This window comes from Carassius gibelio, chromosome B1, assembly GCF_023724105.1.
Source record: "Carassius gibelio isolate Cgi1373 ecotype wild population from Czech Republic chromosome B1, carGib1.2-hapl.c, whole genome shotgun sequence".
NCBI lineage: Eukaryota > Metazoa > Chordata > Actinopteri > Cypriniformes > Cyprinidae > Carassius > Carassius gibelio.
This window is the reverse complement of record NC_068396.1, coordinates 30,083,767-30,101,046: the sequence shown is the minus strand read 5'-3', so window position 1 is coordinate 30,101,046 and position 17,280 is coordinate 30,083,767. Positions and strand designations below refer to the sequence as shown.

The 17,280-nt window shown below is 37.8% G+C and overlaps 2 protein-coding genes across 3 annotated transcripts in view; both read right to left on the bottom strand.

The window, feature by feature from the left end:
• Positions 1 to 392: 392 nt before the first annotated feature.
• On the bottom strand, positions 393 to 9,368 carry atg4da (autophagy related 4D, cysteine peptidase a). Its single transcript, XM_052545924.1, has 11 exons — positions 9,088 to 9,368; positions 6,633 to 6,869; positions 6,360 to 6,443; positions 5,971 to 6,144; positions 4,446 to 4,803; positions 4,278 to 4,342; positions 4,026 to 4,165; positions 3,388 to 3,466; positions 2,927 to 3,003; positions 2,713 to 2,832; positions 393 to 2,552 (listed from the first exon to the last, which is right to left on the bottom strand). The coding sequence occupies exons 2-11, from the start codon at positions 6,826 to 6,828 to the stop codon at positions 2,373 to 2,375; spliced, it is 1,473 nt and encodes a 490-aa protein (XP_052401884.1). The 5' UTR covers positions 6,829 to 6,869; positions 9,088 to 9,368; the 3' UTR covers positions 393 to 2,372.
• Positions 9,369 to 10,494: 1,126 nt separating this feature from the next.
• The window catches only part of mast1a (microtubule associated serine/threonine kinase 1a), a 45,409-nt gene continuing 38,623 nt past the window's right edge, over positions 10,495 to 17,280 (bottom strand). For both annotated transcript variants that reach the window (XM_052545909.1, XM_052545910.1), the window contains 5 exons: positions 16,657 to 16,886; positions 16,418 to 16,540; positions 16,143 to 16,276; positions 15,858 to 16,045; positions 10,495 to 15,766 (listed from right to left, as the gene is read on the bottom strand). In XM_052545909.1, the coding sequence (XP_052401869.1) occupies positions 14,019 to 15,766; positions 15,858 to 16,045; positions 16,143 to 16,276; positions 16,418 to 16,540; positions 16,657 to 16,886 (2,423 nt within the window). In that variant the 3' untranslated portion in view covers positions 10,495 to 14,018. The remainder of the gene's footprint in view (positions 15,767 to 15,857; positions 16,046 to 16,142; positions 16,277 to 16,417; positions 16,541 to 16,656; positions 16,887 to 17,280) is intronic.

Sequence of the window (17,280 nt, the reverse complement as noted above, 5' to 3'; positions counted from 1 at the left end):
TCTGGAATCCGAGGAAGCAAAACAAAAAAAATTTAATATTGAGAAAATTACCTTTAAAGTTGTCCAAATGAAGTTCTTAGCAATGCATATAACTGGCCAAAAATTATGTTTTGGTATATTTACAATAGAAAATGTACTAAATATCTTCATGGAACATGATTTTTGGCATAAAAGATGGCATACAAAGTATTGTTGGCTACTGCTACAAATATAACCATGCTACTTATTACAGGGTCACATATATCTCACAAATTTCATCATATTTGTTCTGTTTTTGACACACTTTTGTTAAAACAAAAACAAACAAAAAAGCAACTCAAAGCAAGCTCAAACAAACAGGACAGTATAGTGTTCCTGCTCAATGGTACCAAGATGCACTCAAAGATGTCAGGTCAGGTTTTAAAAATACTTCGTTATTTTAATGTCATATACTCAGTGAGGACAATTGGGGCATTATAACAAATTTACTTCTCTCTTATATTTACTTGATCATTTCCATCTTCCAATTCTGAAAACAACAACAACAACAACAACAAAAAATGTCCACAATAAACAAAAGTCCACACAATCTCTTGTCCACTGGTCCCATATGCGGGACAAAGTCCAAAATGTAAAAGACAAAAGATACACAATGAAAAATCTACAACTATTAAAAAAAAAACAATTGTTCAAACAGTGACAGGAGTTCAGCTTCATCCGGTGCATCTTCAGAGCGATGATCAAAAATACAAGTTGTAAAAATAAAATGAACAGCTTCAATACGATTGAACAGTAACAGCTAATTTTGTTGACCCGAACAAACAAAAGCAAATCAGACATCAACTATTCAGACAGCTTCCAGCATCAGACTCAATGCCACACAACTTCCAGAGCTCGAGGAGGTACTACGGCTGTGATTTCCCGTAAAAAAGATACTATTAAATAAGAGAAACTGGTGACAAATGAAGCACAATGATTTAAAACAAAAACACACACAGTTCAAGGACACAAGCTGAGAGATTTATAATTTACATAAGTTAGAAAAGTAGCCATAACATACAGCAAAGAGGAGGTTTATTCAATGTCATAATTACCCACAATTCCTATAGCTCTGTTATGAGCACACTCAGGGGAAAAAAACAACAACTTAGAGCACCCTTATACCTTTTTAAAGACAGTAACACAACAGCAGGATCATGTGTTCAGTGTATAAGACAAAATGTTAGTGTGTATGAGATATATACAACGTTAAAGAAATACTTCAACCAAAAATGAAATTTTGCTGCAAACTGACTCACCCTCAGGTTATTCAAGATGTCGATGAGTTTGTTTCTTCATTAGAGCAGATTTGGAGAAATTCAGCATTACATCACTTGTTCACCAATGGATGCTCTGCAGTGAATGGGTGCCGTCAGAATGAGAGTCCAAACAGCTGATAAAAACATCACAATATTCCACACCACTCCAGTCCATCAGTTAACATTCTGTGAAATGAAAACCAACATAACGAGGCACATTTTTCACTGGAGGAAGCAAAAACTGATGGAATTATGGGCTCATATTTTGGCCAGAAGCAACAGTCTAAAGTGAAAATACCGTAGTAATGGATTTGTTCCTTACAAACACACAGCTTTTTGCTTCACAAGATTGATGGATTGGAGTGGTGTGGATTACTGTGATGTTTTTATCAGCTGTTGGGACTCTCATTCTGACGGCACCCATTCACTGCAGAGGATCCGTTGGTGAGAAAGTAATGCTAAATTTCTCAAAATCTGTTCAAACTGAGTTAAAGCTAAATTTTTATTTTTGGGTGAGCCATTTCTTTAATGTGGCTGAATCAGCTGAAAAAAAAAATGCAGTGATAAGAAATGCTTCTCATCTATTCATGAACAAATGTCACACTGATGGAGAAGTTTACCAAAGAAATGCAGGTGTCACCCCAAAATTATATTACGCTTTAAGAAAGCTAACTTTATTTTTAGAATTATTACATTTTCACATTTCCTCTCAAAATTCTCATTAATGTAATGCAAAAACACGCTCATACTGTAATGCAGCAATCTAAATAAATTAGATAAATTAAAGGCAGTGCAAAAACACATTACAATTCAAATAATATAGCTTTTTTACATTACATTATAGATAAATGGATTTTTTTTGGCATTATGTTAATGATAAATTGGAGGAAAATGCAACGTTTTCTTTATGCAAACCATAATTTCTTTGTTTTTCTTTGGTTTCGGGGTGAAACATGACTCGGACAGGTTTTCTTGAGAATCTCAGTGCCAGGTTTGCTTTATATTCTGCAGTGCACAGATGCGAGGAACAGCAGTTTTATGAAGTTTGGGTGCAGCATCACTGGTGTGGGGTCGGTGTTACACGCGATACGCTCCTCACAGGAGCACAAACTCATCTGTGCTTCCTCTCTTATTGTTCCTGCTCATTCTGTTGCATGAGAAAATGTTTGCAGGACCGTCCATGGACCCCCCGCTCTGCCCCTCCAGTCCATAGTTCTGTCCCCTGCCCTCTACAAATGTAAAGATGGGATACTTCTCTTTAGGAGATGACAAAGCCTGAAAAAGAACAAAAAACATATGAAAAAATATATAGTAGTATTTATTTCAGCTTCTTGATATTTATGCATTCATTCCGAAATGGCTTCAGAAAAGTATCAAATTTCAATTTTTTGATTCCAAGAAACATACATCTTATCGATTCAAACAAGACACTCACTTCACTGACCGCTGAGCACAAAGACTCAAAGTCTCTCTTAGTCTGCGCGTAGAACCCGATGGTGCAGCTGGGATCCATACGACTGAAGTTCATCTTCCTGGGCGAGTTACAGTGAAAAGACTACGGGAGAAAAGACCGATGCAGCTTCAGTTCCTCACAAACTTCAAAATGAAAATGTCTTCTGATGCAAATGCACTGTTGCTTTCCATCTCACCTCCAGAGAGAAGTTGCCTTGGGTGACGTCCACCACAGGCTGACAGTAGTGTGGGTCTAGATACAACAGCTGCTCGTCTGGAAGACAGAGAACAGCAGCCAATCAGAGAGCAGACAGGAAGGCAGTAACATATCCAAACATAGTTCTTAATTAGTGCGGTCAAACCATTAATCGCATCCAAAATACAAGTTTTTGTTTGCATAATATATGTGTTTATTATATAGATATAAATACACACACATGCATGTATATATTTAAGAAAATGTTATGTTTATTATATATACATATTTTGAATATATATCAATTATAATTATATGAATATATACATGGACTGAACTGTATGTGTGTGTATTTATATATGCATAATAAATATACACAGTATGCAAAAACATATGTAAACAGAAGCTTGTATTTTAGATGCGATTAATGGTTTGACAGCACTACTCTTTATAGACACGTACCTTGAAAGCCAATAAAAAACAGGGAATGCTTGGGCTTTCCTCCAATAATTCCTATACAGCATTTTAACTTGAGAATGTTCTAGGAAAAAAAAGAGAGGTTAGTATAAATAAAATAAAACATATATAATATATTATAATATAATATAATATATATAAAAATGTGTTTGTCTCATCATGAATTTTGCGATGATTGTCACAAAATATATTGTGATTCACATTTTTTTAATGTTTTGATCATTCCAATTAAAATGTAACCCCCTAATACATTACTTTTATATTTATTTTAAAGAATCATATAGTAAAAAAGGGGGACATATGATTTACTTTAGTGCTGTGAAAATTAATCATTTTTATAATATAACATACAAATGTGTTATGCTGAATGATGATGAAACATTTTAATTCATATTTTGACATTTTATGTTCACAAATGTTTTTGAACATTTAAAGTACACTTTAATTGCATATAATATGATTTTTATTTATATAAAATCACTTTTGTAAATTTAATTTGATGCAGACATATATAACAATGTTATTATTTCAATATTAATACAAATATACTATAATATCGGTTTTGGTGATTTATATATTTCAGTTCAGTTTTTTCCTCCATGCAGGTGTGGGTGTATCTGTACCTTAACACACTCGATGTAGGAGGGGTTTAGTGATTCTCCTCCCAGTCGTACTGGCACTAAAATGATGACTGACTTCCAGCTCTCGGACAGATCCTGTGTCAGTGGCGACTCACACAACCTCATGACATCTCCTTTATACACTGCAGCACACACAGAAGCAGAAGCGTGAGCTCAAGATGTACAGGAAAGCGTTTCAGTTTCACTAAACCATCGCATGATGCACAACCCACAAGACTGAACATGAAGCCTCACCCGTGCAGTCCTGTGCCACGTATACAGCCAGGTTGTGAAACTCAGCGGTTCTAGCCACTGCTTTTCTGAAGGACAAAAAGACGTGAAATCACAAAAGGACAAAAGATCAGTTATTAAAAAGAAGCTTTTAAATCTAAATATGATAAGATTCATTTTCTCTTCTCTAACCTTAGCATATGAGCCACTACGGACGGGCCGTACCAGTCCCCCGCTCTCTTCCCCGACTCCTTTCCTAGCTCTACCAGCTGGTGGACGCTAAAAGGAGCTGAGGGATGGTCACCAAACCAAGACACCACCTTTCGGTGCAAAGCCTCCAGCTGAGGCTCATGGCTGGCTGCAGGATACTGAGCCGGGGGCCGCCTGTGACCCTCACTGCTGCCAGAGCTCGGGTCTCTCTGGGAAATAGGGCTGGTCCAGGAAGAGCTGAAGGACGGAAGAGACATGGCAGCCGGACGGGAGGGCGAGCGAGGCTTAAGCACCTCGAAATCCACATCTGTCAGCGGATGACAATCTGCCCACCTCCAGTCTGAGATACAGAGAGCAGAAGACAGCATGAGTCTACAGAGGTCAGTCAAATAAATACTTATATTCAGCAAGCGTACATTAAATTCATTTAAAGAGACGGTAAAGGCATTTCTAATTTCTAATTTTCAACACTGATAATAATCAGAAATGTTTCTTGAGCATCAAATCAGTATATTCGACTGATTTCTGAAGATCATGTGACTCTGAAGACTGGAGGAATGATGCTGAAAATACAGCATTGCATCACAGGAATAAATTACATTTTACAACACATTAAAAACAGTTATAATTTTAATATTTTTAATAATATTAACGTTTTAAATGTAGCATAGGAGAGCATAATCTAACAAACCTTACAGTCTCCAAATGTTTGAACATTGGTATATATATTTATTAAAGAGCTTATGGATTATATTAATTAACTAAGGGTTTCTGCAAGATTTATAAAGGTGAATTAAAGACTTTTCAAAAGCCTTTTTAAGACCAAGTAAAGACAATTTAAGGAATAAAGTGAGGGAAACATGTCATTATATTCACTAAATGTAAACACAATAAAATGAAAGATAATGAGTTTTATTAGCAACACTTAAAAGTTTCAAAATGCTACTTCCTCCCAATCTCCATTAAGTTCTTAAAAAATAATGATTCAATCATTTTTAAATCAAGATAAATTGACCTGAGATACAAAATTATACAATGATTGTTTTCTAAAGAAACAGATAAAAATGAAGTGAGTTCAGATCAAATATCTGCCAAAGGGCTCAGAAAAATCTACTTAGGTCAAAGCTTAATTCAAAACCTGTTGACCTATATTTATTATCTCTAGTGTAAAATCAGTTAATTGTCTTTGTTTTTTCAGTTAACAAGACGTCCTATCTTGATTTAAGGATGTTTAGATATTTGCACCGGAAAGAGATACAAATATACTGAAGAAGAAAATCATTTTTGCAGTGCATGCAATATTTAATGCAAACAACCTTATTAATTTATGGCTTTTTGGTCTGATTTAAGACATTTTTAAGGCCCTAATTTGTGGAAGGGTGAATTAAGACCCACAGAAACTCTTTTAACTACGAGTGTTTATTGTGACTATTTATATTTATTAAAAGCAATTGGTTTTTCAGAAAGGATTTAGGTACAAATGAAGAAATGGGACAGTGGGTCAGACCTGGAGGCATGAGGTGCTGCAGTAACCCCTGCGCCAGAAGCATCTGTCCGCTGCGCAGCATGCAGCCCCAGCCGCAATCTGTGGTCAGACTGGATCCCTCCAGCTGAGGAAACTCCCTCCTGTAGGTGAGCCACACGCACGACACGAACGCCTGCCGGAAACCATCCACCTCATCTGAGAATTAGGGAACGAAAGAATACAACATTCAACATTTTGCTCTTGGAATTCATCAAAAATATCTTCATCTGTGTTCCGGAGATGAATGAAGCTCTTACAGGTTTATAGCGAAACTAGGGTGAGTCATCAATGACAGAATTTTCACTTTGGGTGAACTATTCCGTTAAGTTGACTCAACCAATGGCGGCTCTCAGGCAGATCACATGACTCACCTTCACTATTGAACAGATAGGACTGACCCAGGAGGATCAGAGGGGAGGTCTTGTTGAAGCTGGTTTTAGATTTAACGGTCCAGCCTGGGAAAATGAAGACAGGAACTTAACTAAGACACAGTCAGTGATATTTGTTGTGGTCGTTTTTGAACATGTGCTTCTACATCTGACTTCAAAAATAGCCCGGGAAAAAAGGAACTTACTGTCTGTGTCATTATTTGTGTCAGACATATAAACCAGTTCGCAAACCATAACAAATGCATGAAAACGAACCATATTTGACGTTGTTCCATGCGGACATGAACTTGGCTTTCAGGCGATCCACTTCATCGGGCTCTCCAGAGCTTTCTCTGAGGCCGTCAGGTGCTGAGCCGTGGCCGTTGTGGCGTCTGGACTGCGCCGAGGGCTTGTCCTCATGAACACCGCCGCCCACTATGTACTGAACGGCACTGGGAGACACCGAGTTCATGGTTCAGGCTGAATATAGCAGCATTACAGAAGAACTTCAGCCTGAAACACAGAGACAGAAAGAGAGCTTCCTTCATTTCTTGGTAAAACTGTGCTATGACAACACGCTGTGATTCTCAGAAACCTTCCCCAGTCCAAAAAAAGCATACAAAGCCACAAAAATGTCTGATGCTGAATATGAAATCAGATTTCTGACATCAGGGACACCAAAGCATTAATATATGAAGTTATATTGAGAAAACAGGTTAGATACTTGAGATGCTTAAAATGCTGTTACCATATTAGTTATTATTGGTGATTTTTTAATTTATTGATATCAGTCGACAATGGATATTTAATTTCTTTAAGACGATATTGGTCATCTTTTAACACTCACTTTAAAGGTCATATTCAAAAACATTAATTTAATAACAACAACAACAACAATAAAAATATAATTAATATTATTTATTTTATTTGGACATTTTCAAGTATTGAAGCCTAAATCAACTTATCTTAATTATTTATTTATTTTTCCTGTATCATGGGAATACAATGGTAATCTCTGATGTATAATTGAGTGCAATGTACAGGATCCCCAACAACTTTTCTGGAGTATACCAGTAATTTCCAGTCATTCAGATTACTGGATAAGGATTTTTATAGTTATTGTAGAGACTGATTGAAACAAAGCAATTTATATATTATTTAAGAGCTTATCACAGTCGAATAGATCAAGGTTTTTTAAATAAAGTGTATTTTTGTTCACGAAGGCCACGTAAAATACTGTAACAGCATTGAAATGGTAAAGTACCATCACAATTAAAGTAAACTCTTGCCTATTTGAATATAAAAATAAAAATGATTGCTGTAATGGCAAAGCTGAATTAGGTGCTTAAGAAACATGTTTAATTTTTATCAAAACTGTATTCAGTTAATGTTTCTGTAGAAACTGTGAAACAATTTTACAGGATTATTTGATGAAGAAAAGATTCAAAAGAAACGCTGTTCTTTTGAATCTGAATTGTAAATGACTTTACTGTCATTTTAGACCAATTTAATGAGTTCTTGCCAAATAAAAGTATTATATATATAAATATATACACACATACGCATATTAATTTACATGAAAAAGATTACTAACATGCATATTCAAATCAAGCTTAATACCATAAGAGTTACTGTACTTTCTGTAGAAACATCAAACAAGTCACACGACTTTATTTACTCACTGTTATGTGACAATACAATACACACCTTTCGATCTAGAAAACATTCCACCTGTGTGTTACGCAAACAAACAAGCTGTGTGTGAGAAAGAGCCTGTCACATGAGGCCTGACTGAGGACAGGTGTGCCGGCTGACGGTCACAAGAGTTCAAGCACACATTACACCGGGAATATCCCATTTCCTTATTCTCTCAAGGAAGTCTGAGCTCACAATGAGACCAGTTTACGATGAGAGGCGACATCATTTCCCAATAATCCAAAAGCTGAACAATTTCCACTTCATTCTTGTACACTTGGATACATGTGAATTTTGGACCATGTGACCACTGAGAGCTCAGCAGAAAAAAACTAAGTCAAACACCCAGGTCATGATCACAATGGCTTCTTTCAGAATGGCGTACTATAATATACTTATACCAGATTAATGGCATGATAATAGTGCGAATTTTCAGTTTGCACAAAATACATATTTCATGTGTCAAAATGTGTTTCCCACAATGCAATGCGCTCCTGTCGCGTCCCACTATAAACAACAATCGATTTTAACTGCCAAAATGTAAGACATTTTACACAAAATCGGAGGGGGGAGACAGTAATTAAGCATTTTTTATTTACAAAGTAATAACTCAACTGCACACGCTCAATTCAACATGTAACTTTTTGAGTTCACGTGACATGCCATTGATTGTAGAATAGACTATTAAGTAGGCTAAATAATGTACATATTGCTAATAATGCAGTAAGAAGCACACTAGTATGTCATTTTGAATACAACCTAGGAGGATAAATCTTATTTTGTGTGTGGTTAAATGTGAAATAATGTCGTTGTAAATAAGTAATTCATGTCTGAATGGAGCAATCGCATACTTTTAGTCATAATAAAGCTTTTAATGTCCTAAAAATACCCCAATTCAGCGCGAATCGTTATAATGCAGCCTGATTCCGTGGATTGTGTGAAATATTGTAGTATGTAGTACGAAGACACATATCATGTTTCAGGACACTGACTCTAGTCCACTTCAAAGGTCATTTTAACCAGCCAGAGGCGTTACCTTCATGTTAGACCCGGCATGTTTAATGTTCCGGATATTTTCCTGCTTCTCCTCTAAATAACGTTAGCGATATCCAGCGTCGAGCTGCTCTCTGTGAAACCGAGCTCAGGCCTGTTCACGCGCCGTCATCGTGGCGAGTATCGATTAAAGCTGTAGTCATGAGTTTCTACGTCTTGTCAATCTTGCGCGGCTCTCCAACAGTCAGCTGAGACGAATAGTGTATAAAACAGCGAGAGAGATTAAACCAGTGTGCAGCCACTTCCTGTTGTCATTGCGAATACACACTCTAGACCCGCCCACCGAGTGACGTGATTGGTCAGGTCTGACCGTTGTCGTTTGATGATTGGACGATCTGCACGTACGGGAAAAATTGTAGTCCATTAATTATAAATTATTTTATTTATTTTTAAAATATGTACATACAGGACGAATCTGGGTCTGGGGTATCAAAAGAAAAGAAAATAGTTAGAAATGTATTTGGTTAGTCAGATTTACAAAAAAATGTATACACGTTGCAGTTTTTAACTGCCACCCGACCCCTCGGTGGGACGCCTCCGTTTACTTCACTATATTACAATTAAATCCTAATCTAATAATTACAAACCATATATCGTTGAAAAGGTCTAAGATTCCTGAATAAATATTTTACCTTTTTTGTTAATAATTATATAGGAAAAGTAATAGATTAATGTATGGCAAGAGTGTACCTCAAAAACCTACATCATAACAGGAGTTCTGACCTTTGTCAAAAAAAGTCTTCTTTGTTGCCTTTTTTCTCTTCACACTTAAGAAATCATCAGAAATTATACATCACTTGAAAAATTTAAATATCAAAATTCATCTTTTGAAACCCATTTTAAAATCAAACATTGCATTAACATGAAAATGGTACATCAAAGTCATGTTACAAAATGTTTTCAGTTATGAATTATAAACATTTAGGTTTAGATCATGCACTTTCAAGTGCATTTTATATATTCAAAAATGTGAGTGACAGTTTATTTACCTTATTTAAGAGTTGGTACAAAAAGTTGTGTCAGACATTCACAATTAGTATTAACCAGTAAAATGTAATAGCCTTATGCTTTGTTTGTAATGGAGTAAACTTGCAGAGTACTTAAAGCATCATCATTATTGTGATCATGATAACAGTATTTAGCTAGTTTTTGTATTTACAAAAGGTAGGTTTGAACTAATAATCCATAAATGTGATAAAAGAGGTCAAAAGCTGTGTGACCATAAGTCTATAACAATGCTGACTTGACCTAAACTAGCAATACTTTAGCAAACAGACCAAAAATAAAAAGCCTAGCAACTCATTCAACAGGTTCAACATTCAGAGTTTGTCTTGATTAACTTGCCAGTTTGAGTTTAGTATGTTATTAAGCAAATAAAAGAAGCATGTCATTTTATACAATATCTCTTTATTAATTGACTACACACACTGCACCTCAGTTAATGGATCGATTGACATTTGCTGTAAGTAAAAGTGATGTAGAGCCAAATAAATAGAATAAATTAACAAATTCATGTCCAAAATGCCACATAACAGGTGATACAAGACTGAGATACTCTTCATTTCTCCTATGTAGGACATTCACATTAGAACGGAATATCTTTATGTCTTTATTTACCTCTATGTACAGTATTATACAGAATCTTGGACAGTTTGATAAAACAACAAAGAACGTATAAAAAATTACATGAAATAAAGTGCATTCTCAAAAAAAAAAAAAAAAAATCACATTTTATAGGAAATTACATTTAAAAAAAAAATTGTAAATATGGCCTCATAAACACAAATACATAAGATTATATTCTGATACATACGAGTGGACAGCATACTTTTAATATGTGTGGATTCCTGTTTTTCAGTTCACACTGCAGTGTAAATCAAACAATTCAGAATCGAATAAGACACAGGGCTTTACAGTACAGAATAAGTGAACATTATAAAACATTAGTCTCGTATTCGATCAGCTATAACAGTCAGATGATATAAAGTGGAAACATTCAGGCCAGTGAAGTGTTAGTAGCCTTTAACCACAACTGAGAGTTCATGCACGGGAAAGGGCCGAATATGACGAGGATGGCAAAAAAAGAAAATGGTGTGTTACAAACATAACATCAGATACATTAACACATTCACCCCAAATCTTTACATTATTTTGTGCATATGTTGTCGTCGCTTCCCCATTTCACTGATACATCCAAATATCTCTCTGATATACTCTGTGTTGAGTTTCTGTATACTACAATAAATAAATGTTTTTGATAGATATAAAGGAATCTCACTAATACTGGAACCAGATATGAAACAGCAAAAGATATTTCAGATGCCGCTTGAGAGATAAACAGCGTCAGAATACATTTATGATTAATAGATATCTAAATGTCTATCCAAAGGCATCACCATGCTACAGTAAATCATAACTCTGTATGGTACTATGAAATACAAATAAATAAAGCACTCTTGGTCTGTCACTGATTGCAACTCCTTCTACTATTACCATGTTAATGTAGGGTGTAAAATAGTGACAGCGTGTTCCTGTTAGCCTTCAGATGGCAGCATAACTCCATCTATTCCTGCCACGCCTCAAATCAGTCATGATGTATATTTGTATTATATTTAGCAATATGCTCATATGCATATTTATGCATTATGCACAGCATTAACAAATAAATGAATTTAAATGAAACAAAAAATGTTCACAAATAAAGTATAAAAATCTGACAAATGACTGAAAATGTCTATAGTTTTGTGAGTCTTTTGAAAGCACAAACATTTGCAGTCTGTTTTTTTCTTTCTTACATAATTATGAAATTGATAATACTGAGACAAATACGATTTATACTATTTCGTTTATTACTGTTTTATACCATTTCTTTAATAAGTTTTACTACTGATACCATATATAAACTATGGTTACTGTCGTAAACCAGCTTCCTAGTCATCTGTCATTAGAAATGGCAAAAGAACAAACGTTGCAAAAAAAGCATCAGTCGCATCCCTACAAACATTTGTTTTGCATATGCTTTAGTGAAAAGTTACTTCAGCACAAATGTTAGTGATATTTTCATTGCATGTTAGTGAACGACAATCAGACCACACAAAGAAACGCCAACAGACGGCAAGCTACACCAGCTCAGAGTTGCCATGACAACAGTGACATTTACTGATGCTTGAGTAACTATAGAATATATATTTACCATACAATCCTCCTTCACTCTGCAGATTCCAACAATCATCATAAATGTGCTGATCCAACAATCTCTGTAATCAAGACCTGTGTTACGGCGATGCTCATGAAGGATGCCATCTGAATCTGTTGATATGCATTTAGCACTTAAATCCATAAGGTTTTTAGTTTTTAGTAATAGTCACTACTCCATTGCAAAGATGTTCTCAACCTTAACCACTTCTCTCATGTTACTGATTTTCAAAATGCATTGGCATTCATTTCAATACACAGCTACTTTTAAAGATCGGTCAATGCTCTCTTTGCAGCCAGATGGTGTAGTTATGACATCCACCAGCAGGGGCTAATCGGGGCATGCTAACCAGTCAAACCTTGACCCCTTGCTATTGCAAACGCCCATGGTTGAAGAACTATTATTCAGGTAGCGAATATAAGACTTGAGTGCTAGAGTCACAGTTGGGTCAACAATCACTTTTAAAGAGAATTCCGTAGCACAGAAGAGAGTAAAGATACACCAGTCCGTGTCAAGAGCTGTGATTAAACACTGACCTACTTGTGAGTATGAATCAAATCTGCCTGTAAACTTATTTACAGAGACACCGTAAGGCTAGAAACCTACTCTTGGCAAGCATGCAAACATAGAGGCACCTGCTTGCCAATGCATACTAAGGAACTGTCTTCTTCTATAGATCAGTGGTTGTCTTTGAGGAAGAACATTGTCTTTTTAGTTTAGTTAGTTTGATTTGAGAATTAATAGCAAAATGTATTGTATTGATTTACCAAGTTTGAGACTTTCCCCATTTAAAAGTGGACACTGAATGCACCAGCTTGCCATAAAGGGTCTGTGATATTTACCTCACAAGGCAGCGATCAACAAAATATGTTTCAACAGTCTTAATTCAATATGATGATAGATTTTGTTAAGAGGGAATTTTAATGAATCAATGGTTTAGCCAGCATCCTCCCTCATAGCTTTAATTTTGGCATTTTTATGAGTTTTATTTCAATAGGACAATAAGAGAACAGGAAGTGTGTGTGTGTGTGTGTGTCCTGCAAGCTGGGATACAAACTCAGGATACCCAAAGCGCAATGGCTATACATGTCAGCGCACTGCCCACATGGCTATTTGTGCTGAAATTCTCCTCATGGCTAAGGCAGTACGTACTAATTATTAATGGATATGGTAAACCTGATTAGAAACTTCTGAATCATATAACAAGCCAAAAAATAATAATAATACAGTAATGGAAGCGATGTGTCCTTGATAATGTTCTGTCTATGCCAAAAACTTGATAAGCTGTTACCTTGAGCAAATTCTTTTCAGTTTTTATGTTTAAGGAAATTATGTGGTTGGTCACCTTAGAAAAAGTAGGAACATTGTTTTGATGTTCACAGAATTCAGCATTGTTTGATCTGTTAAAGCACTTTGCACTTGTCGATTTTTCACCTTGTTGCACAAGCACCACGAAACATGCACCCATTTACCTCCTCGCACACACAAACACCCAACACACATTCTAATATAATACATCTATACTCTTTTTCTGGTGCAGCTCTGAATGTACAATAAATAACAGCCTTTAAAATAGCCTTGGAGTTGTTGTCCTTTGTTCAGCATAATATGATTTTTTTTTTCACTGGCTGGAATGTCCCTAAATTTCTAAGTGCTTAAAAACATTGAATTCCGCTAAACCCTCAATAAAGGCAATTATTTTTTCCACTAGCCCATGATCAAGAGCCATTTTTAGGTGTGATGACAGTCTTCACCTGCGGGGAGGTGCTAGTAGGACTCTGACTGACTGCTTTGGAAGTTGGTCTACTCGCAGAAGCAGCATCAGATCTTCCTGGAGCACATGCCTGGGTGACCTCCGATGATTTGGGGGTATCTTTGGCCATGGGCCCCTCCTGAGTTCCACCTTTAACAGGCCCTATAGATTTCCCTTTGCTTGTAAACTGTGTAGCCGAACCAGATTTCTCACCAGGAGACTGAAGTTGAGTTTTGGACAGATCAGGAGGCACTCCAGTTGGAGAAGGAGTTGGGGATGGAGAGTGTTCCTCAACAACCTCCAAGAGACATTTGTCCTCCCAATCCAGTGTTCCCCAGTAGCAGCTGACCGGAGCTAAGCCCTTGTCCTGCCTAAGTTTTCCCAAAGCAGAGCACTGCGCCTGGGGTGGGTGAGATGGGACAACCCCTTTGGATGGAGCAGTCCTCGCCCTGACATCTAAAGTTCTGGTGTGGGAATCTAAGATGCTCTTTTTGAGACCTTCTCCATCACCTGGTCCCTTACTTGCTTTGGTTAATTCTGTGCTTGTTGTCTTCCCAGGAGCACTGAATGGCATACTTGGCTTGACTGAAGCTGAAGTCTTCACAAAATCTGGTTTTACCTCTTTCTTCCCAGTATCCTTTCCCCCTTCCTTCTCCAACAAGTCTTTGCTGATAACACCTGATACGCTTGCAGGGCATGAAGGCTTAGTGGTTCCTATTGCCTGGCTTTGGGCAACTTTTGTAAGACTTACTTGGTCATCCTTTCCCGCTTCCTTGATGAAACTTGACTCAGTTGTTTTGGCAGATGGGGAAGACGCTGTGGTCAGGGGCGACGGAATGGAGGTGACTACACTAGGCTTGGACTCTGATGCTACTGGAGAAGACTTGGTCAATGGAGGCTGCCAAGTCTGAGGCTTGGCTAGGCAACTTTCCTGTAGAGTGGAAGGAAGCCGTGGAGATGCTTCAACACTTGGAGATTTCTTACTTCCAGGGAGCATTTCTTTGACTGCCCCTTGTTTAGGCTCACTAGGATGACTTGGTTCACCAATCCTCTCCTTGTCTCGATCCCTTTCTCTTCCCGCAAGCAAAGCATCTCTACTCAAAGGTGACTCCTGCCTGCCTAGCTTCCTTACTGGCTTCAGAACGCCCGTTTCAGGCGGTGATGGGGTCGGATGAGTGGGTGAAGGAGAAGTTGTTGGGGCATTTGCCAGGTTTTCACCCTCAATTTCCACCAAGCTCTGGAGGCCAAGCTCACAGTGGAAACCATCCTTACGATAATCTGAATGTCCGATCTCCAAACTGTGCTTCCTCATCACCCCGATCCCACCTTTCTTCTCAGATGACGATGAAAGCGGTGACCCGAGTTTCTCTGCTGACTGCACTCTTTTGAGTAGTGGTGATCTGGGAGGCTCAGCACTCTTGGGTCTAGGCCTTATGATTGGTGGGGACGAGTGTAGTTTTGCAGGAAAGGTTTGGGTGGTGTTGGAGCTCCCGACTGTGTGCCCAGGCAAGGGAGGTGGTGAGGACTGAGTTGGGGATGGTGTATGAGCCAATGGAGACAAAGGAATGTTGCCCGCTGACTTGCAGCGAGCTGAACGGTATTGACGGTGTAGTTTGGGGGAAAGTCCGTGCAGGGAGCTGGGTCTCATATGTTGGGTTGTTGCGGGTGAATTTGGGGTACTGGAGGCAGGAGAACTGCTCTGGGAGGAGGCACCTGGGTCAAGAATATCAGTGAATGTGTCCAATAAACTTTTTAATTGTTGGTTTTACATTTTATATCACAAAATATGCATTGATCTACTCACCAAGGTGGGATGACTCAGTGGTTGAGCGGTAGCTTTGGGTAGGGGAGTGACCAGACAGGCTGTGTGTCGGAGAGCCAGGAAGACTATCGCTGGATGACAAGGACCGGTTCAGAGATGACAGGCTACGGCTTGTGTGCAGCAGGTTGGATTGCTTGGTTATTTTGCGGAACAAAGACCCACGCCTCTTACTGTGAATAATCATGAAAGAAAAAGAGAGAAACAGATGGGATAAGAAAAAATATATTCTTTATATGGACAGTCTTCACAACTGGAGGCACACTGTACCTTTCCTGTCCCTCTTTGACCGTCCTCTTACTGCATCTAGCCATCTTGGACTTGTAACTGGACTTGCGTGCTGGTCCCACTTTAATGGACGTGTTCTCAAAAGGCGTTGTGGTCACAGTCACTTTGTTTCCACTCTGAACAAAGAAAAAGCAAAGAAACACATAGGACTGTTCAGATCATATGAATTCCTGAGGAGAGGTGTGTTATTTCTTCTCTAAGCGGATAAATCTTACAGTACAATTTTACCTTGCTGATGAGAACATCTTACGTCTCACCTTAAGTATAAGCTCTACCACCTCGGTATGGACCAAACCATGCACAGATTCACCATTGACATGAGTGATGAGGTCACCAGCACATAGTCCCGCCTCCTGAGCAGGGCCCCCATCCTCCACATGCTGTGATTTGTTAAGGACAGAAATACTAATTAACCCAACACAACTTCAAGAAAGCTATTGCTGCATATCTGTTCCATACTCAATCAACTTTTTCTCATGCTATGTCGATGTCTCACCCAGACTATGTGGTGCACACTGTACACGTCAGTGTCTCCCATGTAGACCCGAATGGCACGGAGAGTGAACCCATATTTTTTGCCAGAGCGGTGGATGGTAATTGGCGAACGAAGAACTGTTACTGTGGGGCAGTAATCACGGCTGGGAGAGGAGTCTCGCGATGAGGGGTTGGACGAGAGAGAGCGTGGGGACATTGGACTCGCCAGTGGAGAGCTACTGTGCTGCTCGACTAGATATTGATAAGTCAATAATGAATATATTATATTTTGTCTACATTTGGTATTAATTGTATAACAATTAAGCTATTAAGCAAATTAAATGATTAGTTCACTTCCAGAAATAATAGTTTTTTTGTAATAATTTTTTGTAATAATTTACTCAGCCCCATTTTATCCAAGATGTTCATGTCTTGCAGGACATTCCAGGATTGCTCTCCATACAATGGACAGGGAATGGGAGCATTTTTGGCTGAAAAGTATACTATTATTATTTTAGAAAATAAATGATCAATTGGCTAGATAAATTCCTAATTCCTCGACTGGGATAGTGTAGAGCCCTTGGAAGCTGCAATGAAACTGTAGTTTGGACCTTCAACCCACTAGCCACAATTCAAGGCCACTATA